This window comes from Equus asinus, chromosome 20 (assembly GCF_041296235.1).
Source record: "Equus asinus isolate D_3611 breed Donkey chromosome 20, EquAss-T2T_v2, whole genome shotgun sequence".
Classification (NCBI taxonomy): Eukaryota; Metazoa; Chordata; class Mammalia; order Perissodactyla; family Equidae; genus Equus; species Equus asinus.
The window spans coordinates 82,227,285-82,254,076 of NC_091809.1; the positions used below are offsets into that span (position 1 = coordinate 82,227,285).

Below are 26,792 nucleotides of genomic sequence, written 5' to 3' on the forward strand. Positions count from 1 at the left end.
AGGTACGGGGGCCGGCCCGGTGGAGCAGCGGTTAAGTGCGCACATTCTGCTTCAGCGGCCAGGGGTTCGCCGATTCGGATCCTGGGTACAGACATGGCACCGCTTGTCAAGCCGTGCTGTGGCAGGTGTCCCACATATAAAGTAGAGGAAGATGGGCATGGATGTTAGCTCAGGACCAGTCTTCCTCAGCAAAAAGAGGAGGATTGGCAGCAGATGTTAGCTCAGGGCTAATCGTCCTCAAAAAAAAAAAAAAAAAAAAAAGAGGCAGGTACGGGTACTGGAGTCCAGCAAACGGCATTTGCGAAGGCCTGGAAGGCAGAGAGAGCACAAGTGTGGGGAATCAACTGCACGTAGTTCAGCCAGGCTGGAGCACAGAGACTGTGTGCATGGGTGGGTCTAGTTGAGACAGTGGGAGGGAGCCATGAAGGACGGGGATTGCCAGGCCAAGGAGTCCTGGACTCTGCCCTGAAGGTCAGAAGATCACTGGCCACTCCTCCCGTTCCCTCCGCCAACTTCAGTTGGTGCCTAAGGGGCCCGAGGCAACTAGCCAACCATTCACCTAGTCCCAACACAGGTGAATTCCTTTCTGGAAAGACCAGTAGTCTCCTCTTTAAGGGTTAGGTGTCCTTAAAGCAGGGCCCATTTGGACATCTGGCTCAGAGGGGAAGCCAAGCCACTGGGAGCCAACACAGAGCTATGGTGGGTGTGCTGACTGGGCAGCTTCTGGCTTGGCCATCAGGACCCTGCATGGGCTCAGTGGATTCCTGCGTGTTGGTCCTCACGGCCTCCTGTGTAAGATCCTGCCAGAAAGTTGGGCATCCTGAGCATCCACAGACATGCTGAGATCCTGGGCGCCTCCTCCCCTTCTAGGTCTGTTTCCCCAATGGCACTAAATTAGGGGTTTGGGTTAGGTTAGCTGAAATCTGGGGTCCTGACAACTTGGGCCTTCTATGCTCTGCTAGAATCTACTAATGACTTTTTATTCACAAAGACTCCCCTAAAGAGACTCCAAGCCCCTCTTTGGGCTATCCCAGAGGCCTGGATTTTCAAGTATTTGCTTTTCACGAAGGAGGGTTGAGTCCTGGGAGGGGAGGTCAACGAAGCGAGGCTCTTAGGATGCCACGTCCCTGAGACTCTGGAGCTGCAACTGGGACCCTGGAGGTGACTGCTGAGGACCCCAATAGCCCGCTTTCCCCACCCCCACCTTCTGACACATTAAAAAAAATAGCTACTAAAGTGGGAGGGGTTGTCACGGCAACACCACCAGCTTGCGGGTACGTCACCACGGCATCCTCAAAATAGGCCCTGATCATAATGCATGAGCAAGTGTGGGGAGCTAGATTCTTCTGGGGCACTTAACTGGGCCCCAAGGAGGACATGAGCCCATTTTCACAAGGACAGGTTGAGGGCAAGCAGCAGTCAGGGGCAGGGTTGGAGCCCCATTTCCACAGCAGAGCTGGAATGAACCCCAGGGGACTGTCTCATCCAGCCCTCCTCACTGTCCAGATGAGGAGCCTGAGGTCCCAAAAGGGCACAGTCTGGCCCAAGGTCACATGGGAAGAGGGTGCAGAGTTAGGTTCCTGGCCCTTTGCTCAGGACTGTTAAACTTGCTCTAACAAAGGAATTCACATTTCCTGCTTCTGTTGATTGCCCAAAGGGTACCTGGGTTCAGCTTCCCTGGGTCTGTGCCACAACCTGAGGCGATACTCTTATCACGCTTTAGCCCATTTTACAGATGAGGAGACTGAGGGTCAGGAAGAGGCAGTGGTTTGCTAAGGCGGCACAGCAGTTCAGCAGCAGAGAAGGGGCTGGACAGACCCCAGGCCTAACTCCTAGCCCCAGGCCCCCAAATTTGCCAGCAGCAGCTCCATAGCCCAGAGGCCCCAGAAGTGGTGGAGATCAAGAAACTCTGAGTGCACCAGACTCCTTTCCCAGGAGCTTTCACATCTTCCCGCCAGATGTGCACAGGTGAGCCACCCCAGGCCTGGATGCAGCATCCTCTGCCTCCCTTGTCCCTGCCTCTCAGCACACGGGGGCCTCAGCCCAGGTTAGCTGCTTGGAGGCCCCACAGTGCGACTGCCCCTCCCACCCAAAGCTCATGCCTCTATTCATGCTGTTCCCTGTACCTGAATGTTCTTGCCTGTCTTGCGAATACCTATTCATCTTTCAATACGCACACGGAAAGGGACCTCTTCCTGGAAGACTTCCCTGACCCCAGGATGATGTAGCTGCCACACCCTCACCTCTAGTTCCCTGTGTTCCTTCCTCGTCACTGCGTCCATCACTGTACACTGTCATTCTGTGTACTTCCCCCCAATCTCACTTCCTCAAAAGTAGGGGCCAGGCTGACCAACTGTGTGCTGCAGAGTCTGACACACACAAAGTGCTCCATCAATAAACCGACGGGCCCACATTCCACGTCCCCACCACAGAGAAGCCTTCCTGGATGACCCGCAGCAGAGTCTGCTGCTCTCCAGTGTTGGAGACTATTGTACCTGTCACACACGACAAGTGACAAGAACTAACTTGAGTGTCACAAGTTAGTTTACAAAATACTTTCCACTCTAGTTCACCCAAACCCTTAGATGCTTAAGAGTCTGAGATTCCTGGTCCTATTATCCCTACAGGGGGAGTGAGCTGCCCAGCCACATCGCAGAGGGAAAGCAGGGCTAGAATCCTGGCTCTCTGGCTTCCAGGTCCTGGAAGCGATGAGGAGACCATGGTGAGCCAGGCTCTACCCACTTGGCACTCTGTCCTGGAGCCAGCTCCTCATGAGACTGTGGGTGTCTCCAGGGCAGCAAACAGCTGCAGCCCCGGCACCAAGAGCACCAAGGAGGCCTGAGGAAGGATCGAGGAATCACACTGACGCTGGAAGCAGGGCTTCCTGCCTAGAGGACGGGGCAGCTCCCAGGAGGGCTGAGGGACCATTAATGATTCATTCACTCAGCAAATATTGACTGAGTGCCCACCGCACACCAGGCTGTGCTGGATGTCAGCAACACAACACTGAGAAAGACGGGCCAGGGCCCCATTCCAAAGGGGCTGACATTCTCATGGAGGAGACAATTACCTAAACAGATAACTACACACGATAATTTAGGTCATGATGAGGACTCTGAAAAATAAAACAAGATGTGGCAACCAGGGGGCGGCTCTCCAGAGGGCGAGGTCAGAAAAGGGCTCTGAGAGGAGACTGAGTGATGAGAACCAGCCACACAAAGGTCTAGGCGGAAGGGCAGCAACCTCCACAGCCCTGAGATAGAACCGGGTCAGCGGGGATGCTGGGGGAACGGGAAGACCACTGGCAGTTCTGGAGAACAACATGGTGGGAGATGAAATTGGGAGGCAGTCAGGGCTACTCACAGGGGGCTTCACGGCCACAAAGAGGAGTTCAGAAAGTCTGAAGTATGATATGGGGCAATGGCCGTTCACGTGGCCTCAAAGCTCTGGGGACTCATGGGATCTCCATCCACCAGGGCAAGCTAGGGGAGCTTCCTCCAAAACCTTGGGAAGGGGCAAAATGCACCACCCCCATCGTGGAGACTGGGGGCAACCTTCTCTCATTCAGGAAACTGCTGAGCAACGACAATGGCCACAGTCCTGTGCTCAGCCCTTCCCCGCCTCCCCACACCTTGCTCTAGGTTTGAGGAGGCAAGTCACAGACTGGGAGATGGATCTGGGTTCTAACCCTGAACTGGATAATCCTGGACCAGTCCCTTCTCTCAGGGGCCCTCAGCGTTCCATCTGTAACATGAGGGCTGGGCCAGATCCAGCGCTAATAGATAGTTGTGATTTTATGACCCAAATACTTGCTGCTGAATGTGGAGGTGGGGCAGGATTTCCACATTGGCCACTGACTCACCCAGCCTACCAATAAAATAATACTCTTGGCCCTCCTTCCCCTGCCCAGCAGAGCCCTCGGAAGCACAGGTAACTCCAAAGCACCTCTGTGCAGCTGGGGAAGTGGTGCAGGGGAGGTAAAATCTACAAATTAGGGGAGAGGGAGCATGAGAATGATGCTCTCCTCCTGTGATTTAGGACTGAGTTAGTGACTGTCAACCCTCAGTTCCAGAGTTAGCTCCCAATTATCTAGTCTCTTAGTTTCACCCCCTACCAAGCTCCTGCTTGCATACCCCCGGTGATGGGGAGCTCCATACTCACCCCCGTGGAGGCTGCTGTGGTCCTCAACAGCTGTTAGAAAGGATTCCTCTACTACATCAACACCTGCCCCCTGCCATCCCACACCTGTTCCTGGCCTTGCTCTTTGGAGCCGCACGGAACAAATCAGCTCAGAATTTTACTGGGGCTGCCAGCATTTTGTGCTGGGTACTGTGCTGAATGTGGGGACACAGGCAGGCGTCAGAGCGCTCTGACCTGCAGAGCTTCCCATCCAGGGGCAAAGGGAGGCATGTGAATGTGCCTAACTCTGCAGCCTCCACCCCTGTCACAGGGCAGTCCTTCAGAGATTAGAAAATACCACCAGACTCCAGCCTCCCCCAACAGATACCCACCCACCCATGGCTCCCACAGCTGGCCTTTTCTTTTGGCCAAGAAACCAGACACCGAGAATCAATCTCTCACCCATTACAGGCCTTCCCGTCATAGAATCCATGGTCTCTCCTTCAATACCACCACTGACAGGGTGCTCACCACCTCACCACAAACGAACCTTACCTGCAGAGGGAAACCAGGCCACTGGGGAGTGGCTTCAAAGACTAAGGATGTCGAGAGCAGACCTAATGCAGATGGCTAGATAACACAAAATTTGCTTTCACACCCTCCCCTACCCCACCTGCTCTTTCACCAAAGGAGCTCCCAGAGAGCTAAACGGACTGGTTGGCATTTCATACCAGCCCTTGCAACATCCCATGATGGAACTCCCTGCAGCTAGTATTGAAAAAAAAAAAAAAATGTTTTCAAGATCTGACAGCAACCTGGGGAAATTCTCCTGATATGATTACTATGTAACTTGGTCAAAATCATTCGCTAGAAGTCCTCTTGGATAACAAACTTTAGGTAAAAATTGTGAGGGTCAGGGTCACTGGCTTCTGGAAGATTCAGCTCACAGCCTATGGAGAGCAGAGGCGAGAGAGGCGGATCTCCAGGAAGGAGCAGCACAGAGAGCACTCCATCCCATTACCTGGAGACAAAAGCATCCTTAAAAGCATGAACGCCCTTAAAGGCAAGACCCTTCCTTCGTCTGTTTGGGGCATCAGTGGATGGAAGGGCACTCTTAAGTAAGAGAAGGGTCTCCCAGAGGTTACTGGACCAGGTGAATAGGACAGCTCAGGCATCTTGTTCCCAAGATGGTGACAGCAGCTTGGTACCTCTCCAAGGGCAATAAGCAGCACCCAGACCAAGAGGGGAAGATAATCACAGCGACAGTCACACTGGGAGCACCACCAACGCCCAGTACATGGTCAACTGAGACAGCTCCAGAGTGGGTTACCCTGCAGCCACTAGAACATTAGAAGCGATTTTGTCAACAGAAGCAAATACGAAGTACCACTAAGAGGGAGAAAACAGGAACCAGAACTATATCTACGGCACGCCTTCAACTTTACATAACGTGGATAAATAAAATTATAAAGAAATATACTCAAACGCTAATAGGAAGCTATCTTTGGACAGTCGATTTACCAGCAATTTTTACTCTCTTCCTGTTTTTCTGTATTTTTCAAAATTCCAATCATTACATTTTACTCTTGTAATGAAGGTGGGTGGAGGAGGCGATTGTTAGTTACTAAAGAAAAATCCTAAGTAGGAGAGGTTCAACAAGCAGCAGAAAGACTTAAGAGGAAGGAGGGAGGCTTCAAGCAAGACAGACACACACACCAGGACAGTTGTGACCACAGCCCAGGGTCTCTCGGATTGTATTTAATCCCCAGGACAAGTCGTCTGTTAAGGAAACCTTGGGCAGGTCATGCCTCCTCCCATCTGTCTCTCCAACTGTAGGCCTGGCGTGCTCAAGAGATGCTCTTTCTCGGGTGGGAAAAGCTCTCGAGCTTGATCTCAGCTCTGCCCGATTCCCTGAGGGCCTCAGTTCCACACGGGTCAGTACCTCGGGTCCTCTGGCCCCTCTTTTTTAAGTGTGCCAGGCTCACAGTTGCCGCTTCGTGGGCTCCCAAGCCTGGGCTGGAGGACAGGTGTGGGCAGAGGACAGTGTGGGCACACCTGTCCCAACCAGGCATGTTCCCCGTCTGGTGGCTGTTTCATGGGATTGCAAAACCCTTGCCACTCTGCCCCATCCAGTCTCTCACGGCTTGCTCCAGCTGGTGAGAAGAGAAGAGAGGGGAGGGAAGGCCAGAGGCCAGAACAATGCTATGGGCTAGAGAGGAGTTCTCAGACTATCCCTAATTACCGAGGGGTGGGAGGTATCACCCTCATTTCACAGATGAGGAAAACAAGCCGGGGGAAGAGAAGTGATGTAACAGAGGTGGCAAAAATTGACTAGCGCCAGAGTGGAGAATTAGCCCAGACTTGACTACCATGGCAGGCTGCCTGGATCAAACTAGGTAACGATTATTCTTCTTTCATCCCAGACCCAGATTTCGGGGGTGGGCTGAGGGTTGGGGGAGGGAGAGGCAAGCTTTCCCCGAACAAAAGGGGTTAGGACCTTAAGGTGCACAGCGGCCGGTCCTCCAGCAGCACTCTCATTATGAGCACACTCTCCTACCTGCCTTTGAGCCCTTCATGGTATCCTGTCCTGAAAACCTGGCAGCTTCACAGCCCCAGATGAAAGCCCCCGCGGCCTGCAGACCCCTCGGCGGGAACGGCTCATCGCCCAGACCCTCCATCAGAGCCCTCTCTCCGGGCCGCCTGGGCCCGATGCTCACCTCGCAGGACCCCGGAGTAGGCGGCTATGAGGGTCTTCATGCTGAAGCGGGGGCACTCACGGCCGTGCGGGAAGCTGCCTTACCCCGCGCCCCTGGCCCATGCGCCGGCCCCGGGGCCAGGGCTTCGCGCCGAGCACGGGGGCCCGGGGACGGCGCCGACGCGGCGCGGCTGCTGCGCGGGGAGCTGCGGGTGCGCGGCCGGGGCGACCCGAACAGCAAACCAAACCGGAGCCTCGGCTGCGACCAGGACGTTCAGTGCTCGCAGCGCCGCACTTTATAACCTCACAACGGGGCGGGGCCGACGCGGGCGGGGGCGGGCCGGCCGTTCCACGGCGCCCCTCCTCCCGCGGGGGAGCGCGCCCACCGAGCGGCTCGGCTGGGTCTTCTGCCCCGGCGCGTCGGTGGCGTGCGGAGTCCTGGGGAGCTCGAGTCCATCCCCCCAGAGGCGCGGCTCGCCCCTCCTGCGCCTCCAGCTGGCCCCGGCCTGCGCCCCCCCGCCGAGATTGGTACGGCCGGCAGCTGGAACGTGGGCCGGCAAACCGAGCACGTGCGGGGCAGGCCGAGGGCGTGCGGACGCGGGAGGGGGAGGGCTGTGCTGTCCATTTGGCGGGACCTTTTCTTGGCTACAGATGGTAAGGTCCCGCCTCCCGTTGGTGGTCTTCGGCTTCGTTAGGTGCGGGCTGGGCTCCTAAACACTGCACCCCACCCAGCTCCCTCTGCCTTTCCACCTGTTTATCGAGAAACCTCACAGAGCATCTCTACGCTGCTGAGTCCTGGGAACCCTGCCCAGTGAGCCCAGGCGCTGCCCTTGGGATGCTCAGGTTAGTGAGGGTCGCGGGCGTGAGAGATCCCACACAGATGCTGGCGGCAGTGCTGGGAACAGAGAGAAGCCAGGGGGCTATGCAGCCAGAGGAGAGAGGCCCCTGCCTGGGCCGGGGGCTGGGAGCGCTTCCACGAGAGAGAAGTGCACAGCAGCTTTGGAATCAGTTAGACCTAGAGTCCAGTTCTGACCCTGCCTTTCCCGAACCTCGGTTTCTGTATCTGTAAAATGGAAATAATAATTATTTTGTGAGGTGCTTTGAGAACTAAATGAGGTAAAATATGCAAAAAGCCTAGCATAGTGCCAGGGACACAGAAGGTGTTCCAAAATTATTTTCGTTGCCCATGGATGAGTAGTTTTGCAGATGGAGGGTGTGGGGGCAAGGCAGAAGGGTGGGCCTAAAGTCTTAGAAAAGCTAGCGTGTTTGGGGCAGGGCTCGGGTGGCTGGAGCCAAGGCAGCTGTGGGAAATGAGGCTGGCACTTTATCTTAGGAATGTCCTTGAGTGCCAGTCCTGAGACGTTGGGGTGGGAGTGTGGTTCTTAGGATAGCTTTGAGCAGGGAAATGACAGTGGTCGGATTAGGTTTTAGAGCCCTCCAGCCATAGTGTGGGGAATGGACAGGGGAGGCCGGAGGAGGGACCCAGGTGACAGAGGATGAGCCCTGAGCTAGGGCAGCGGTGGAGGATGAGACCTGCTGGAATGTGATGGAGTCGCTTGTTGGATGTGGAGGATGAGGGAAGGGGTGGGACAGCAAGCATGAAGAGATGCATTTCTTCCCACGGCTTGAGCGAGCTGGTTGTGGAGTCACAGCATAAGAGGAGAGGGACTCTGCTGTTGAGGTCTTTACCATCTGTTTGTGGGGGTTGGGGGGGTTGATAGAAGTCACAGTGCTAGGCAGTGTGTGACAAATGCCATTGATGGGACATAGAAACACTCCCATTTGTTCAATCCTCTTGGGGCCATAGGAGTAAACCTCATTGAGAAAGTGTCATTGTGAGGGCCAGCCCAGTAGCACAGTGGTTAATTTTGCACTTTCCACTTCGGCACCCTGGGATTTGCAGGTTCGGATCCCGGGTGCGAACCTACACACTGCTTGTCAAGCCATGCTGTGGCAGGCATCCCACATATAAAGTAGAGGAAGATGGGCACAGATGTTAGCTCAGGGCCAGTCTTCCTCAGCAAAAAAGAGGAGAATTGGTGGCAGATGTTAGCTCAGGGCTAATCTTCCTCAAAAAAAAAAAATTAAAAAGCCTCCATGAAAAAAATTAAAAAAAAAAAAAAGAAGGTGTCATTATGCCCTGAGGCATGAGTTGACCAAGAGTAGAAAGAAAAGCATTCCAGGTAAAGGGACCAGCATGTGATGAGGCTCTGAGGTTGCAAAGAGCTTGGTGTCCTTAGAAAACTGAGGGAAGGCTAGTGGCATACGAGGTGAGTGGGAGACCTAGGAAGCTAGTATGTGCAAAGGCTGGGAGGTAGGAACACATGTGATGTATTTCTGGGTAAACAGGATTCTGGAGGTGCTAGTGAATTCTTGTATCCTCTCTCCAGAGGTGTTTTGAGTCCTCTTGGAGGTAATACTCCTGCTGGCCTGGAAGGACCCCAGGTCAGTGTGTGGCTTGTGCCAGCTCCAGAAGGGTCTCCTGTGGGGGAGGCCTTGGGCTGGAATCCACAGCCCACCCACTCACCTTAGTAAGATCTAAGGGGCAGAGCTTGGGCTGGGAAGCAGGAGGCCTAGATTCTGGCCTTTCCTCTACCACTGACTTGCCAAGTGTCCTTGGGCAAGTCACTCACCTTATCTAGGTTTCAGTTTCTGCATCATGAAATGGAGGTGACAGTTCCTATCTTGCTGACTTCATTTGAATATTTAAAGATCAAATGAAATATTGTTATGTGAAAGGGTGCTACCACTATGCTATGAAAGGTAAGATATTATTATTTTAAATGGCAAGACTTTAGGTCACCAAGTCCCCTTTGAAACATTGAGATCCCAAGTTCATCTACTTCAGCACATTTTTCCTGTGCACCTTCCTGGGCCAGGCTCTCATGGGGACACAGAGGGTAGTCCGTGCCTTCAAGGAGACCCAACCAAGAGACAGTGTCCCAAAGCCAGTGGTTGCTGCAGGACAGCCTGGCTGCTGTGCAGGGAAACCTGTGAGGCTGTGCTGAGGTCGGCCCTTCCCTCCTGTGCTGTCACCATCTGTCTGCAGTGTCTGCCTCTCCCCTGGGCCAGGCGCTTCCCAGGTTCGGGAACCTCATCACTCTGCCCCAGTGTGGTCCCGGCTCGGCATAGCAGCTCCGTCAACAGTGGACTGACCAATGGATGAGTACAGTAGAGTCACAGACGAAGAGCTGTGGGAGCACTGAGAAGAGAATGGTAAATTGGGAAGGTTGAGAGGAGATGATGTTGCGGCTGGACCTGAGATGATGAGTTCAATTCTGCCAGCTAGAGAAGAAAGAGAGGGGCGTCCAGGCAGAAGCTACAGCCTGGGTGAAGGCCTGGAGGTGGGAACCGTGAGCACGCTGGCGTGGCTGGAAGAGGGATGCCGGCAGGGGAGGAGGAGGAGATGAGAGTGGAGAGGTTGACAGGGACCAGATTGGAAGGGCCTTATAATCCCGCTAAGAAGCTTGGGTCTCATCCTTTGGGAACTGGACCAAAGGAGGGGTGTGAGCAGCAGGGCACCCTCATTAGATTGGGGGGTTTGAAAGATCAGATGGGTTGGTGAGTTGGTGGTGTGGAGGTGGGGGCTTGGGGAAGGGGACAATAAAATCTGGTCCCAGTGTGGGCCCTTCGCGCTCAGGTGGGAACATCCACCAGGGGAGCAGGGGCAAGTCCGAGGCCCGAGAGGGGCAGCTGCTTCCTTCTGGGTCACCTCACAGAGTGACAGTGCCCTCCCGTTGGCCCCCAGCTGCCACGCCCATGGCTCCTGCTTAAGCAGCTTGGTCCAGATTGCCTTTGGACAGAAGACCTGTCCCAACATTAGAGCAGCCCGGAGCGGAAGTTTCTCGGCAGGTTTCTGTGTCCTGGGCCTGTTCTCCCCTGTGCGAGGTGGACGTACAGGCTCAGACCAGGCACTGCCTTCTCTGGCCCCCTCCTCACGCATCCTGACGTCCCTCCATTCCTGTCTATAATGGCCTCCCTGCCCCTCCTGCTGGTAGGAGAGCAGGACGGCTCTGGGACCTGGGTCACCTTTCTCTCGTCATCTCCCAACCCAGCCCACGGGTGCTTTGGCCAAACCAGAGATAGAGAGGTCGAGTCTGGCCACCAAGCAGGGTTTGACTGGGGTGGGCTTCAGCAGGTTGGCACGTCCCACCACCGCCTTCAGTCACCCATGTTGTGCTGCCGTTAGGAATTATGGGTGCAGCTCTGAGGTTTGAGGGGCTGGACACTTGCCCCTCTGAGACTCCTAACAGGCACGGCAGCCTCGGCCCCTCCATCGCAGAGAGGAGGGTAAGTGGCCGGCCTGCATGTCAGAGAGAACGTGTGCCCTAAGAGAGGCTCAGGGTGACAGGCAGAAACAGATGTTGTCCAGCCCCCTGCTCCATGCTGGGCCCTGGCCTGTGAGCTTACCCAGTCCTCAGCCACCCTGCAGGGGGAGGTTGTCACCCCGCTTTGGAATGAGGTGAGGAGAAGGATGATGTCCAGGGTCACAGCGAGTGAGGAGTCGAGCCTTCCTGAACCTCGAGCGCATGTGCTTCCCTGCCTCACAAGGCTGGGAGAGGGGCCCCCTGTCACGGGAACCACTTGCCAAGAGCAAACGCCTGTCCATGCCCTCCCCTGAGCTCCCTGTGGGGTTACTCCCATTTGCAGTTGGGAAAACCAAAGCTGAGGGAATTGAAGAGCTTGTCAGATGTCAGTGTTCAGGCTGGGATTGGAACCACTTCTCATGCCCCAAGACCAGGGCTTGTCTGGGTCACACTCGTTCCCAGGGCTCAGCTCACTTGGAGGGTGGGAGGACAGAGGTGATGGCATGGCTCTGTGGTCCGGAAACTCACCCACCTTCTCCTTCTCATTCAGGAATTCGCCAGCCAGGGCTGCTTCGTGGCATGGCTGCCCCCCTCCTGGGACTCCCCTCCCCTTCCAAGCCACCTCTTCTCCCCCTTCTGGGTGACTGTACCACACGCTGCTTGGTCACCAGGGGCTAGATGCTGTATAGTCTCGGGTGCCCAGGCTAAGGAGTGTGGACTTTATCCACAAAGCAATGAAGGATTTTAGCAGGCATGACATATGGTCAGTTTTGTGGTTTAGAAAGACTGTGGTCCATGCAAGGACACCTTCAGTTGTCACCTCCCTGACACACTTCCTGATTACCTTTGCCCTGTATTAGTCAGGATCCCTGCAGGAAACAGCTCACCTGTGATTGGATAATTGAGGAAGTTTTAGTACAAAGACTATTTGCATAGATGTAGGCAGGGGATAGGGAAAACTCAAGGGATGGTGCAGTACCCCAAAGCTAGTGACATCGTAGGGGGTGTCGCCTGGAGGACCGAAGGGAGGAAGCCATGTAGAGAGGGAACTATGTGGAGAGGGCTGCCTGATGGAAGCTGTGGCTTTCGTTGAAGGGGCACAGACAACCCACGGTGACCTGGCAGAGTCACTCTCTGTCCCTCCCTCCAGGCTTCCCACTGGCCCAAGGGTAAGGGAGCCCATCGATACAGTCCATACACAGAATCCAGGAGGAGTGCAGTATAGAGAAAGGTGGAGAATGGGTCTGGTGATAAATGGAAGGTAAGCAACACATGGTGCTAGAAGGACCCCCTCCCACCTCTGTGCTTCCATCAGACCCATAGCTTCTGTCTTTCAGAGCACCTGTAACTCTTCGTGTTTACACACCTGTATTGCCCAGGAGAGGCTCCTTGAGGACAAAGGTGGAATCAGAATGGTCCCTATGCCCAGTGCCCAACACTGGGCCTGGCCCACAGGAGGGCCTTGGCTGATGTTGGACGGAAGAAGAGAAGGGAGAGAGGGGAGAGATGATGATAATGCAGTGTGAACTAAAGGCATGGCAAGGCAAAAGCTAAGAAGCGAAGGTTGGAGAGATGCTGAGGCCTTCGAATCTCTAGGACTTGGTGACATGAATGTCGGGCAGAAGGTGCAAAGGGGTGATCGAAGGTGACTCTAGGTTTCAAACCAGAACCTAGGAGCACTGACCTCCCAGCCATAAGACCAGGCCTTAGCAGGGCTCGGTAGTGGCCTTTGGCCCTATCTTGTGTGACACATGTAGCCAGCTAGAGAGGAGTGGGGCTGAGACCCTTGGGAACCAGCCGTCGGAGCAGCCCCGTTTTAGAATGCCGTGTTGCAACATGTACAGAAATTGCCCCTTGCATCATTCTGTCTGCAAGTTTCTTACTCAACTCTCCCAAGACCTTTCCCCTGCAGGGAAAGAGGGGTCACCTTACTTTGCACAGAGCGCTCTTCATACAGTCATTTTCATCCTCCTTTCCCTCTGGCCCACTTTTCCTGGGACCCTCTTAGCCCTGTGCTGGTCTGTGGGTACAGACCCTGCTCTCCAGGAGCCCACGTTCTGGGAGAAACAGATGCATTGAAAGACAGTTACTGTGTGTGGTGATCATTTCACAGGATATACATATATGAATCATTATGTTGTATGCCAGAAACTGTTACATGTCAATTATATATATATATATATATATATATAATATATATAAAGGACAATCACTATTCAGGAGTAGTCTTCTCAGCTTTTTTGAGCAGTGGAACCTTTTCTTCAAATACAGTCTTGTTTAGCCCACAAGGTGACACAGATGCTGGGGGCTGCCCTGGTTCATCAGGGGTGGTCTGAGTGTTCCGCGTGGTCAGCCTCTCACTTGTCCAGCCCCCACACCCCGGTCTCCAGAGCTCTGAGAACACAGTTGGAAACTCTCAAAGTATAGAATAGTAAGCGCTGGGCTAGGGACTCACTGAAGAGAGATGGTGAGGCCATTGCTCCCCACACGAGGGGGAAAGTGCAGCCCCTGGTGGGCTGAGACCCGGTCAGATGCAGCTTACTGAGCAGGGGCTCAGGACAGGTTGTGAGTGGATCATTTTTCTGGTAACTATAATAAGTATGCCTAGACAAGGTACTTCTCCTAATCTGTAGGCACCCAGACTGAATGAGCCCTAACCTCGCCACACGTTAATGTTGCTTCTGTGTTCAAAGTTTCCCTGTGCTCCATCTAATTGGGAATAAGTTAAGTACCTCTTTCCTAGGGTGGTTGTAAGGGCTAAAAGAATGAGTGTAAAGTGTCTAGCACAGGGCCTGGCTTATAGTACTTGACAAATGTTGTTATGAGTAGAAGTATTATGATTGAAAATAAGTGGGAGGACAGGTTTACCTGGGGATGGGCCAACTTGTCCAAAGGGCTTTAGAGAAACATAACGGGGGGAGGAAGGAGTAAAAGTGAAACTGGAGGACTTGAGAAATGACAAAGATACAGGCATCTCAGCATGGAGATGACACAACTCTTAAAGGGAAACCGCAACTCCAGTGAGCGTCCTGGAAGGAGCGGAGGCCCCGTCAGAGGAAACTGGAAATGTTGCGTGCTTGACTCAGCATCTCTTTCCTAAGCGAGGGGTTAGTGTCCCAGTGTGGGCGCAGGGAGGGATGTACCTCAACCCTGCTCTCAGGGAATTTGCAATCCAGAGAAGCACTTCTGGGCACAAATGACTACAATACGGGGAGGAAGCTGGAGAAGTGAGGAAGAGGGGGCCCTGGGGGGGATCAGGGACACTTCTTGGAGGAGTGGGCGATGGCACTGGGCTGTATCTACTTAAATCAACCACTCTGCTACACCACATGGCAGTGGTTCTCAAAATTCCATGTGCATCCCAATCGCCCGGAGGACTTGTAAAACCGGGCTTGCTGCGTCCCACCCCCAGAGTTTCTGATTTGCTAGGTCTGGGGTGGGGCCAAGAATTTGCCCTTCTGACATCCTGGGGGATGCTGATGCCGCTGGTTTGAAGGCCACTCTTTGAGAGCCGCTGCTGAACGACTTCCTAGTGAGGCGCTGACAGCGCAGCACTGGTGTGCTCTGCTGCATTCAGTCGCTCAAACTGCATCTCAGAGAACCTGCGGGAGAAATCTATAATTTCTGGGGGCTGGGGTGCAGCTGGAGAAGCGTTGGGAGATGAGAGGTCTAGAGCAGTCCTGAATTTTCCAAAAGGATAAGCAGCGAGTCTCATGAACTACAGCAAATAGTAACAGGTGCTAAACTGCAGTGAGTATTTCCTATCGGCCAGTTAGTATTCTAGATCGTTCACACGTGTCGATTTATTTAATAAGTCTTACAACAACCCCGTGGAGTAGATTCTATAATCAGTCCTATTTTACAGATGAAGAAATGGAGGCACAAAGAGGTTAAGAAACTTGCCCAGGGTCACACAGCTATAAGTGGCAGAGCCAGGATTTAAACTCAGGTGCTCTGGGTCTGGAGCCCATGCTCTGCAATAGCTGCAAAATCCTGGCCGATTCTGAGGTCAGTGGTATAAACTGCATACTTGAGAGATGTTCATGTGGCCCTCGAGAGAAGGAACACTGGCTATCAGGAGCTGAGGTTGAGTCACCGAGAAGGAGTGATATTAATGCCCCAGTTCCCTCTTCAGTGGCTTCACTAGATTCCCGAGCTGGCCTCGGCCTGTGGGTATCAGCATGGTCCCTGAGCGTGGAGGGTGACCAGCAAGCCAGCGTGGTCCCTGCCAGGGAGGAACAGCTGTCCCAGACAGGAGCTTATCCTAGAGTTGCGGTTTCCTGGTGATTCCAGCCTCCACCCTCAGTCCGGCCTTGTGGGGTTTGTTTTTTTTTTTAATCAGCAACCCGCACAAGGATTTTGACACAGAGCATGCAGGAGAGACAAAGAAGTGTGGGAAAGCAAATATTTTACGTGAACTAACTGAAAGCCTGCAGTGAAGCGTTGAATCTGGCAGGATGATGTTGAAGAGGAAGAAATGTAAAATCAGCTGTTGGTTAAACGTGTCTTGGCCTCTTTCTTTGGTACCCTTGGCCTCCCCCAGGCTTTGGGGTGTGGTGAGTCATGAAACTGAGCAGAGTTGGGATTTCCGATTAGGCTGACCCTCTGAAAGGATGCATGTTTAGAAACATACACAGTGACCTCTCTACCCTCAACAAGCAGGAAGCAGTTGTCTCCATGCCTGCTGGCTTGGCCATGCCACCTTCGCTTGCAGAGACAGCTATACTAGCCTCTTCACTGGTGCCCCATCTCCAGCTTTGTGCTCCACGCTGCTTCCTGGAATGATCTTTGGAACACACAGGCCAACCATTCTCTCCCTTGGTTCCCATAGCTCTCAGATGAGGCCCAATCTCCTTAACTGAGCATTCAAGGCCTCACGTGATCCTGCGCCTGCCACCCTCTCCAGCCTGCCTCCGCTGCCTCTCTCTGATGTGGATCCAGCTCTCTGGTTGCATCAGGTCATTTGCTGTGTCCTTGAACGTGCTTTTCCACCTCTGGGTCTTTGCTCACACTGCGCTCTTGACCTGAAGTGCCCTTCCCCCAGCCTCTCTTTTTCCATACCCTGCCCATCCTTCCTATCTCTGTGCATCTTCCTCAAGAAGCCTTCTTTAGAACCAAACCCACTTCAAAAAAACTTTCATTTACACTTTAACACTAGGACCTGGGCTGGGTATTTGGAGGTGTATAGGACAGGCTCCCTGCCTTCTGGAAGTTCACAGCTTGGAGAAATACAGTTTGGGGGAGCACACGTTTTGGAGAGACAGTTTGTATAACAATTTGTCTGTGTATTCCTCTCTCTCCTGTCTGACTGTAGGCAGGGACAACGCTGATTCGAGGATCCCGGAACCTAGCATGAGACCTGGTACAGGGAAGATGTCAGAAAAAGCTTATTGACTTCCTCAAGGGTAAGGACTGTATCTTTTTCATCTCGTTGCCCACTCCCTGCCTCCGCAGTCATGTGCACTCTAGGGACTTGGGAAATACAGTGTGGGATCCAGTATTACATTTTGTGTTACCCGGAATAACTGTTGTCATCGTTTATCCATTTATTCACTTGTTCACTCATTCAATACATTTATCAGGTAAGTGCTCTTTGCCAAGACCTGTGTAGGTACTGCAGATATACTGGTGAGGAGAAAGGCTGGGTAGACCCAGTCTCTGCTCTCCTGGAGCTTTTGAAGTTCAAGGTCAAGCTGAGAAGAGGGAGTACACTCCTCACTAGAATGTTCAGCAAAGGGGTCCTTTAGGGAAAGACCAGAAACTGATATGAATGTAGCCCTGACCGTGTGTATTACACTGCATATGCATCCTGTTATTTAGGCTTTACAGCCCTGGAGGTAAGTGTTCACAACAACCTTAAAATGAGATGAAGAAACTGAGTCTTACAAAGGTGATAGCTAGTTAGAAGAAGAGCTGGGACTGGAATCCTGGTTGTTCTGATGCCAAAGCCCTTGCTTGTTCTAATTCACCTGGGCCTGGATGGGAGGGAGAATGGCAGAGTGAGGGGCAGAGGGAGAGAGGGAAGGAGAGAGAGGGAACCTGAATCTAGGTTTTTAACCACCTCCTCAGTCCTGTATTGGGATGGTGCTGTGGAGGTGGCTTGGGCAGGAGGCATAGCCTAAATCTGGGGCTTTTCCATCACTGCCATTGGGCAATCTCCAGAATTAAGGTTGTCATTTCTTGTGCACCTAGTGTTGAGAAAGAGGCTCAGACCTGAGATAAACTCAGGGGAATTTGAACCCAGGCAACTAGCCCAGTGTGGCCTCTGCCAGGCTACTCCCCTTGGGCCTTGAGGCATGTTTTCTACAGCAGTTTGGACACTCTTTATGGCCCACACTTCCCCTCTTGTCTGCCCAAACCTCAGTCTTATACAAGGTGCAGATGGGGAAGAAATGGCTTGGCCACTCTGAGAGCCCTCCATTAGGACATTTCAACTAAGATATCAAATATCTTGGCACAAACTTGCTCATAATATTTACTCATTATCCTTTTGATAGCTGTAGGATCTGTAGTGATGTTCCTTCTTTATTCCTAATACTGGTAATTTTTGTCTTTATTCTTTTTCTCTTGACCAGTCTGACAGGAGGTTTATCAGTTTTTTTTTTCCCAATAACAATGTTTGGTTTCAATGATTTTCTCTATTTCCCTGTTTTCAATTTTATCTACTTCTGCTCTTACCTTTATTATTTCCTTCCTTTGTTTTGCTTTGAATATAATTTTTTTCCTATTCTTAAACTTAGATTATTGATTCCAAGCCTTTATTTTCTAAATATAACAAATGTTATAATAAAAAATAAATATAATATTTTCTAAATATAAGCATTTAATGCTATAAATTTCCCTCTACAAACTGCTCTAGCTGCATCCCATAAATTTTGATATCTCGTGTTTTCATTTTCATTCAGTTCAAAATATTTTAAATTTTCCTTTGTATTTTCTTCTTTGACCCATTGTTGATTCAGAAGCATATTGTTTCCAAATATTTGGGAATTTTTTAGATATCTTTCTGTTATTGATTTCTGGTTTGATTCCATTTTAATTAGAAAACATGCTTCATGTGATTTCAATTCTTTCAAATTTGTTGAGGTTTGTTTCACGGGTAGAATATGGTAATGTGATGTGTCTTCGCAGATCTTTTTTCCCCCAAATCTTTAATGTATACTTGAAAAGAGTGTTTATTCTGTTGATGTTGTGTGTATGGTGTTCTAGAAATGTCACATCAAGTTTGATGTTCTCATTTGAGTCTTCTGTATCCTTGTGATTTTCTGTCTACTTGTTCTATCAAACGCTGAATGGAGAGAGGAAATTTGAAGTCTCCAACTATAATTGCAGATTTATCTACTTTTCCTTTCAATTCTATCAGATTTTGCTTCATGTATTTTGAAGATCTGATATTCGACTATGTGTAATTAGGATTATTATGTCTTCTGGATAAATTGGCTCCCTTATCATTGTATCATATTCCTCTCTCTTTCTGGAAATATTCCTTATTCTGAATCTACTTTGTCTAATATTAATATAGCCACCCTAAGTTTCTTTTGATTAGTGTTTGTGTGGTGTAACTTTTTCCATCCCCTTTTAACCTATCTATGTTTTTATATTTAAAGTGAGCTTCCTATAGATAGCATATAATTGAGTCTTTTGTTTGTTTTTGAAGATTTTATTTTTCCTTTTGCTCCCCAAAGACCCCCAGTACATAGTTGTATATTCTAGTTGTGGGTCCTTCTAGTTGTGGCGTGTGGGACGCCACCTCAGCATGGCTTGATGAGCGGTGCCATGTCCGTGCCCAGGATCTGAACCAGCAAAACCCTGGGCCACCAAAGTGGAGCACGCAAGCTTAACCACTCTGCCATGGGGCCGGCCCCGAGTCTTTTGTTTTTATCTAGTTTGACAATCTCTGCCTTTTAATTGGGTGTTTAGATTTTTCACCATTAGTATAATTATTGATGTGGCTGGATTGAAATCTACCACCTTGCTAGTTGTTTTCTATTTTTGCCATCTGGTCTTGTGTCCTCTTTTCCTGCCTTATTTTGGATTAATTCAGTATTTTATTATGATTCCACTTTATTCTACTACTAGGTTATTGATTATACCTCTTTTAAAAATTTCTAGTGGTTGGTCTGGGGTTTACAGTATACATCTTAAACTTATCACTGTCTATCTTTGAATAATAATGTATCATTTCATGTACAGGGTAAGAACCTTATAACAGTATCCTTCCATTTTCTCACTCCTATCCTTTGTGCTATTTTTGTTATACATTCTACTTCTACAGATGTTATAAACTCTATGATATATTGTTACTATTTTTGCTTTGAACAGTCAATAATTCTTTAAAGTGATTAAAAATAAGAATAAAATCTTTATATTTGCCTTTCTTTTTTGTTGCTTTCCTTCATAATTTCCAGTACTCTTCATTTCTTTGTGTAAATCTGGATTTCCATCTGGTATATCTATTCCATCTAAAGGACTTCCTGTTACATTTCTTTCTGTATACATCTTGCTGGCAATGAATTCTCTCAGTCTATGTTTAAAAAAAGTCTTTATTTTACCTTCTTTCTTTCTTTTTTTTTTTTTTTTTTTTTTTTGCTGAGGAAGATTTGCCCTGAGCTAACATCTGTTGTCAATCTTCCTCTTTTTGTATATGAGCTGCCATCACAGCATGGCCACTGACAGATGAGTGCTGTAGGTCTGCACAGGAACTGAACCTGGGCCCCCAAAGCAGAGCACACTGAACTTAACCACAAGGCCACCACCTCTTTGTTATACCTTCATTTTTGAAAAATATTTTCATTGGAATAGATTTCTGAGGTGACAGCCTTTCTGTTCAGCTCTCTAAAGATGTCACTTCATCATCTTCTGGCTTGCATAAATTCTGATAAGAATCTGCAGTGATTGTTATCTTTGTTCTTTTGTATTTTTCTCTGGTTGCCTTTAACATTTACTTTTTATTTTTGGTTTTTGGCAGTTTGACTGTTTATCTAGGAGTGTATGTGTTTTGTATTTATCCTGCTTGGGGTTCTCTGGAATTCTTGGATCTGTGATTTGTTGTCTTTCATTAAATTGGGAAAATTCTCAGCCATTATCTCTAAATATTTTCTCTTCCTTCTCTCTTTTTTTCCTTCTGAGGCTCCAGTTGTGTAAGTATTTTGACCTTTTGATGTTGTCCCAGTTCTTGGATGCGCTGTTCTCCCCTTGCCATCCCCACTCTTTTTTCTCTTTGTGTTTGAGTTTGGTTAATTTCTATTGATCTAGATTCAAGTTTACTGATTCTTTCCTGGCTGTTTCCAGTTTGCTGGTGAGTACGTCAAAGGACTTCTTCATCCCTATGTTGTTTTTCACTTCTTTTGTACTTCATTTGACTCTTTTTTTAAAATAGTTTTCATCTCTCTGTTAAAATTCCCCATCTGTTTCTACAGGTTGTCTATTTTTTGCTAGATTCTTTTACTTATTAATCATAGTTATTTTAAAATCTCTGTCTTATAGTTGCAACCTCTCATAGCTCCAGTTATTTCTCTCTCTCTTTCTAATAGCTTTGAGCTATAATTCACATACCACACAATTCAGCATTTAAAGTGCACAATTCAGGGGATTTTAGCACGGTCACAGAGTTGTACAACCATCACCACAGTCAATTTTAGAATATTTCATCACCTCAAAAACAAACAAACAAACAAAACAGAAAGAAACAAAAAAGTGAAAACCCTATAGTTGCCAGGGCAACTGGAGGGAAGGGAGAATAGATACAGAATTTCGGTTTGGGGGATGAAAAGGTTCTGGAACTAGATAGTGCAGTGTTGTGAATGTACTTAATACCACTGAATTGTACACTTTAGGATAGTTACAATGGTACATTTTATTTTATCTGTATTTTACCACAATTACATAAAAAAAGAAAAAACCCTGTACCCTTTCATCCCCCAGTTCCCCATGCCTCACAACCCTAAGCAACCACTCCTCTACATATTTGTCTATTCTGGACATTTCATGTAAATGGAACCATATAATATGTGATCTTTTGTGTTTGACTTCTTTCACCTAGCATTTGTTTTCAAGGTTCATCCTTGCTACAGAATGAATGTTTGTGTCCCCCCGCCCCCCCCCCCAATTCATATGCTGAAAACCTAATGCCCAAAGTGATGGTATTAGAAGGTGGGGCCTTTAGAAGGTGATTAAGTCATGAGGGTGGAGCCCTCATGATTGGGATTGGGGTCTTGATAAAAGAGACCCCAGAGAATCAGCTCACCCCTTGCACCATGTGAGGTGATAACAGAAGTCAGCAGCCCAGGAGGGGGCCTTTCCCAGAATCCAACCATGCTGGTGCCCAGATCTTATACTTCAGCCTCCAGAACTGTGAGAAATAAACTTTTGTTGTTTTCAGCCACCCAGTCTGTGGTATTTTGTTATAACAGCCCATATGGCCTAAGACAATCCTTTTGTACCACGTATCAGTATCTTTTTATGGTCAAATAATATTCCATTGTATGAGTACTGCATTTTGTTTATCCATTCATCAGTTGTTGGACAAATGGGTTATTTCTGCTTTTTGGCTTTCATGAATAATGCAGCTATCAGTATTCATGTACAAATTTTTGCATAAGCATATGTTTTTGTTTTTCTTGGTGTATACCTATGAGTGGAGTTGCTGAGTCAAATGGTAACTCTATGTTTAATTTTTTGAAGAATTGCCATACTGTTTTTCAAAGTGTCTGCACCATTTTATATTCCCGCTGGCAGTGTTTGAGGGTTCCAATTTCTCCATATCCTTGTCAGCACTTGTATTTATCTGACTTTTTGATTCTAGCCTATCCTGGTGGGTGTGAAGTGGTCTCTCATGGTTTTGGTTTGCATTTTCCTGATGACTAATAATGTTAAGCTTCTTTTTATGTGCTTATTGGCCATTTCTACATCTTAATTGGAGATATGCCTATTGAGATCCTTTGCTCATTTTTAAATTGAGTTGTCTTTTTATTATTGAGTTGCTGGAGTTCCTTACAGATATTATATATTATAGATACCAGTCACTTATCAAATATATGCTTTACAAATATTTTATCCATTCTCTGGGCTGTCTTTTCAGTTTCTTGATGGTGTCCTTTCAAGCACAAATTTTCAAATTTTGATGAAGTCCTTCCCAGTGCCCTTGCCCCATCCTCAGTTTTCCATAATCCCTGTCCTCCTGGGTCACAGAGGGCATCTCCATGCTCTTCCCGTCCCTGAGTAGTAGCCTGCTGTCAGCTTGTTACTTGTGCTAGGGTCATGGTGGGCCTAGTGGGCTCTCTATTATGCAGGTTCGACTGGGTCTTGAGCAGGCCCTGTACGTCTTGATCTTGGAGATAGGGCTTTCCCAGCGTTCCTGAGCCTCTTCCCCATGGCAACTATCTGCTGCTGCCTTAGTCCTGTGGTTGGTCTAGGGTGGGGAAGAGTTTCACCCAGTGGAGTGACATCAAGCCCACCTCTGTTTGGTGTCACTGCAGGTCCCTAGGCTGGAGACAATTTCCTGTCTTGCCCCCAGGGGCAGGGTGTTGTCTATCCTTTCTACAACAACACTGGGTCTTAGACTGTGCCCTAGGGGTGACAAGAGGGTTTCCTACCCCTCCCCTAAGAAACCATGAATTTTGCTTTTGCTCCTGCCCGAGGCGCAATGGACTTTCGCCTGGGCCCTGGGAACAAAGTGATTTTCTGTCCCTCTCCTAGAGACTTAGGCTTTTGCTTTGTAGAAAGAAGGGTTGGAGCAAAGGATTAGGGTTCCTTGACTGTCCGAAGCAGTGCAGGGTGGCTCTCTGTAGTGCCCCATCCAGTCTTTCTTGGGAGTGTTGGTGCAGGACTATGAAGAAGAGCTCCTCAGTCAGTCTGAGCGGCCTTATATCTGAGGCTGTCAGTTATTCCCAGCTGACATGCTAGGCCACACTAGACCTTTAAGAATCCATTAAGATTTTCTCTGATTTCTTCTTATCCACTTGTATGGTAGCCGCCTTTCTTCTGTGCACTGCCAAGACTGAAAGCGTTCATGTGTCCTGTCACGGAGGACCTGTCACAGGGACCCCAAGCAGAACTCCAAGCGTGACCTCTTGAGCAGAAGCAGCACAGTGCTCCACTGCGACACCTTCCTGACTGTCTACAGGGCTGTCTGTCAGGGCCTGAGGGCTGTTGACGAAAATAATCCATAACCAATCTATAAATGAAAATTTGGGTGAGTTTATTCTGAGCTGAAATCTGAGGACCATGGCCCGGGGCCTTTCTTTTCGAAGGAAGAAAGGGCACCAAAGAAGTGGGGTGCACAGAGTGGTTATATACCCCCATACAGGACGTTTCACATGTGATTGAAATGTCCCTCCCACAATAGTCACAAGATTGCCCTGTCGGCACAGCACTTGATGGACACAGCAGGTAGTGGGTCTGCTCTCTCAGAGGGCGTAGCAGGAGGCAAGTCTATTGGCTCGAGCTGGGTGGTCACAGGTGAGCCCAGCAATCAGTTTCTAGCCTGAGGAAAGATGCTTAATCCTTAAAGAAATGCCAACGTTGGGATGGGGAGGGAAGTTGCACCTTTATCTCAAGGGCCTTTGCTCTTGCCATAGGGAATCTCTAAAGCAGATATACCATGCATGCTCACTGGCCTCGGTCAGGCCCTTTTGGAAAGACAAGGTCAGGCCGAATTAGGTTTACACAAAATGGCTTCCTCATATACTCCAATATATCCTATTACTTGCCATTTTTATTTGTCAGGGCCAAGCATCCCTCCGTGTGACCTTGAGCAAATTCCCTCAGCCTCCCCTGCTGTGCCACACAGCCGCATGGAAGGGGGTGGGAGGACCTCCAGATCTGAATGCCTGGGTTTGAGTCCCAGCCCTGCCCCACACACCAGTGTGACCCCAGGCGAGTTTCTCAGCCTCTCTGTGTCTCAGATACCTCATCCATCCAATGTGGGTAATGGTAAAACCAACCTCAAGGGGATGAAGTGAAGCTTGAATGAGGCTGTCGAAAGCTCTCACCACAGTGCCTGCCCTGTAGCATCCGCTGCTGTTATCATTCATGGTAGCAGTGGTAGTAATAGTAGCATACTGTATAATAGCAATCTTACTGTTACTATTACTGTTACTCTTGATGGTCTCCAAGGTTCCTTCCAGTGCTCACTATCTGGGATAATATTGAGTATTCATTTATTTTGGTGAGGGCATCTGGGTAGGCCAGGTAATAAAAATGACTTACTTGGGAAGAGGCAGGCAGGCCGTGTGGCCTTTGCTCAGTCCCTGGCCGACTCCCAGCTGTAGAGTGCGGGCTGAACCAACGCACGGGGGCTGTTTGAATCTGTGTCGTGGCGCCGGGTGGGAGGAAATAGGGGCAGCTTTGGAGTCAGCAGCCCACAGAGACGGTGATGCCTGTTTCTCTAAACGGCAAGTTACAGAATGTGGGTAATCGGAGCCCTCACTTCACCAAGCCTTTTAGTCATCAAAGTTCACGCGTATTCATGATCTCGTGTAGCCATGACCAGAGCGGTTTGGGGTGTATGTGTGGGGGATTGTTGGTTCCAGTTTGACAGCAGAGTGGGATCCAAAGAGAGGAGGGGTTTTGGCCAAGGTCACCCAGTGAGATCGGAGTAGAGCTGCGCTGGAACCCAGGGTCCAGACTCCCTGTTCAGTGCTCTTCCACGAGCTCTGGGCAGTGAGGTCCCTGCTCCCTTGGATTTCTGCAGCAGCTTGTGCCTCCCCCTGTAGGTCTGTGGGTAGGATCTGGTGAAGCAGAGAGCCCCGGGGCGAGGAAGCCACGAGGGTTGGTGGTTATGTCAGGGACTATTTGCTGCTCCCCCCCCCCCCCCCCCCCCGCCCCCCAAATCAGGGATGGTAACTGTTGTTCCAATTTGGTTTTTTTTCCCCTTTGTTGTGTTAAAGAGATGCAATCACCAACACCCTGAACCACACCAAGCCTCACAACCAGAGCTACGCCTATGACCTTTGCCTTGTTTTAATGCTAAGATCTCTCCAGGAGGAGCTTGGGCCTTATTACCATACCCTGCGGTGTACATGGAAGCATGTTTTCCACCTGAGCCTGTGCAAGCAAATGCCCACCTCTCTCTTTGGAATATTCATTCCCCATCAGAAATAAAAGCTCCCTGCTTCCCTTTGTTTGGGGACGCCATGACTCTGGAAATGATTCTGCATGGTCTCCCATTTGCTGCAAATATACTTTACTCTGTGAGACAACTACCTCTGGCTGAGAGTCTGATTTAACTCACCAGAAGGCGAATCCGCTTTGGTTTCAGTAGCAGTTGGAGCCACTCTCCCGCCCCACCCCGACCCCCACCCCGCACCAGGTGGGGAGGGGGTGTCCTCCGTTGCTGCCTCCCACAGCCCCAGGCCCTCAGGAGAGTTTTGCTGAATGAAGAAATGAAAACATTTCTCTTCCATTTTTGTTCAGGCTTGTTGAATCCTAAACCTTCAGTCTGGTGATGAGTTCGTCCTGTGGTCCGGGCCTAGCACAGAGCCAGGCACATTAGAAACCACTAGTAAATATTTATTAAAGGGATCATCCCACCACACTCAGTTCTTGCACAGATTAAAGAAAACAAAGACCAGGGGAGGGAGAAGGGGGAGGTGGTGTTTCGTGGGTACAGAGGTTCAGTTTTGCAAGATGAAATGAGTTCTGGAGATGGATGGTGGCAATGGTTGCACAACAGTGTGAATGCGCTTTATGCCACTGAAGTGTACACTTAAAAACGGCTAAGATGGTAAATTTTGTTACTTATATTTTACCATGATTTTAAAAATTTTAAAGGAAATTTGACAAAATAAATACATTCTCTAATCTGAAGAAACAAAACAAAGTGAAGTATGCATCTTTTCTGTCCACTTCACAAATGGAAAGGGAACGGGGACTGACTGTGCACCACAGTGAATCCTGCCAGACACACAGACACACACCTGTCCCACCCGGGTGCGCCCACCGGTCCTGAGGACCCACTCCAGCCCTGGCCTGGAGCCCTGGGGAATCTGCTTCTTCCTCCTGAAGCCAGGGAGGCGTGAGGGAAGCCCTTGAAACTCTCTCCCCCAGGTAGTCTCCCCTGTGTCATGTCCTCTGGCTTTTACAAGGCATGGGAGTTGTGTCAAGTCATTGTGGCCACAGAGCCAAGCCAGTTATACAACCGTGGGATGGTACATAACAGGAGCAGAAATAGCCACCCACGACTCCAAGCTCGCGGTGTGCGGGGACCTGCCAGCTGCTCTGTGTGCGTTGTGCCCTCTAATCCTCACAACAGGCCGTGAGGTCAGTCCTGTGGTCATCTCTGTTGACAAATGAGGAAACTAAGGTTCAGATGGGGTAAGTAGCTGGCTCATTCATTCCAAGAGGGCCATGTGCATAAGAAGTGGGTTCGTGGCTTGAATCTTGTGCTCTGAATGCCGTGCTTTGCTGGACTCTGTTGCCGGCATCCCGTAGATGGGGAAATTGACTTCCTTGGAGTGTCTGTTGACTCCCCTACAGTCACTCAGCCAGGCGATGACAGAATTGTAGTTGGGATCCAGGTTTCCCAATTCCCAGGATAGTGCCTTTTCTACCATACGAGGCCTCATCAGAGAAAAAGGTCTGGATTTCGTCAACCAGAGCCCCATCTGCCTCTTAGTTGTGCACCCCTGAAGGCAGTGTCGTGCGGTGTTACTGACAGAACAGTTCTTGCC

At 49.8% G+C, this 26,792-nt stretch overlaps 1 protein-coding gene and 1 long non-coding RNA gene across 3 annotated transcripts in view; one reads left to right on the plus strand and one right to left on the minus strand.

Annotated features, from left to right (window-relative positions):
• Positions 1-7,115, minus strand: part of DGAT2 (diacylglycerol O-acyltransferase 2) — a 30,458-nt gene extending 23,343 nt beyond the window's left edge. The window contains exon 1 of one of the 2 annotated variants that reach the window (XM_014855840.3): positions 6,837-7,115. In XM_014855840.3, coding sequence (XP_014711326.1) covers positions 6,837-6,876 — 40 coding nt within the window. In that variant the 5' untranslated portion in view covers positions 6,877-7,115. The remainder of the gene's footprint in view (positions 1-6,836) is intronic. The other variant, XM_070490667.1, reaches the window with a different exon arrangement.
• Positions 7,116-7,257: 142 nt separating this feature from the next.
• LOC106840402 (uncharacterized) lies at positions 7,258-26,274 on the plus strand. Its single transcript, XR_001400383.3, has 3 exons — positions 7,258-7,657; positions 16,436-16,526; positions 23,093-26,274. It is a non-coding gene; the product is annotated as an uncharacterized lncRNA (long non-coding RNA).
• Positions 26,275-26,792: the final 518 nt, after the last annotated feature.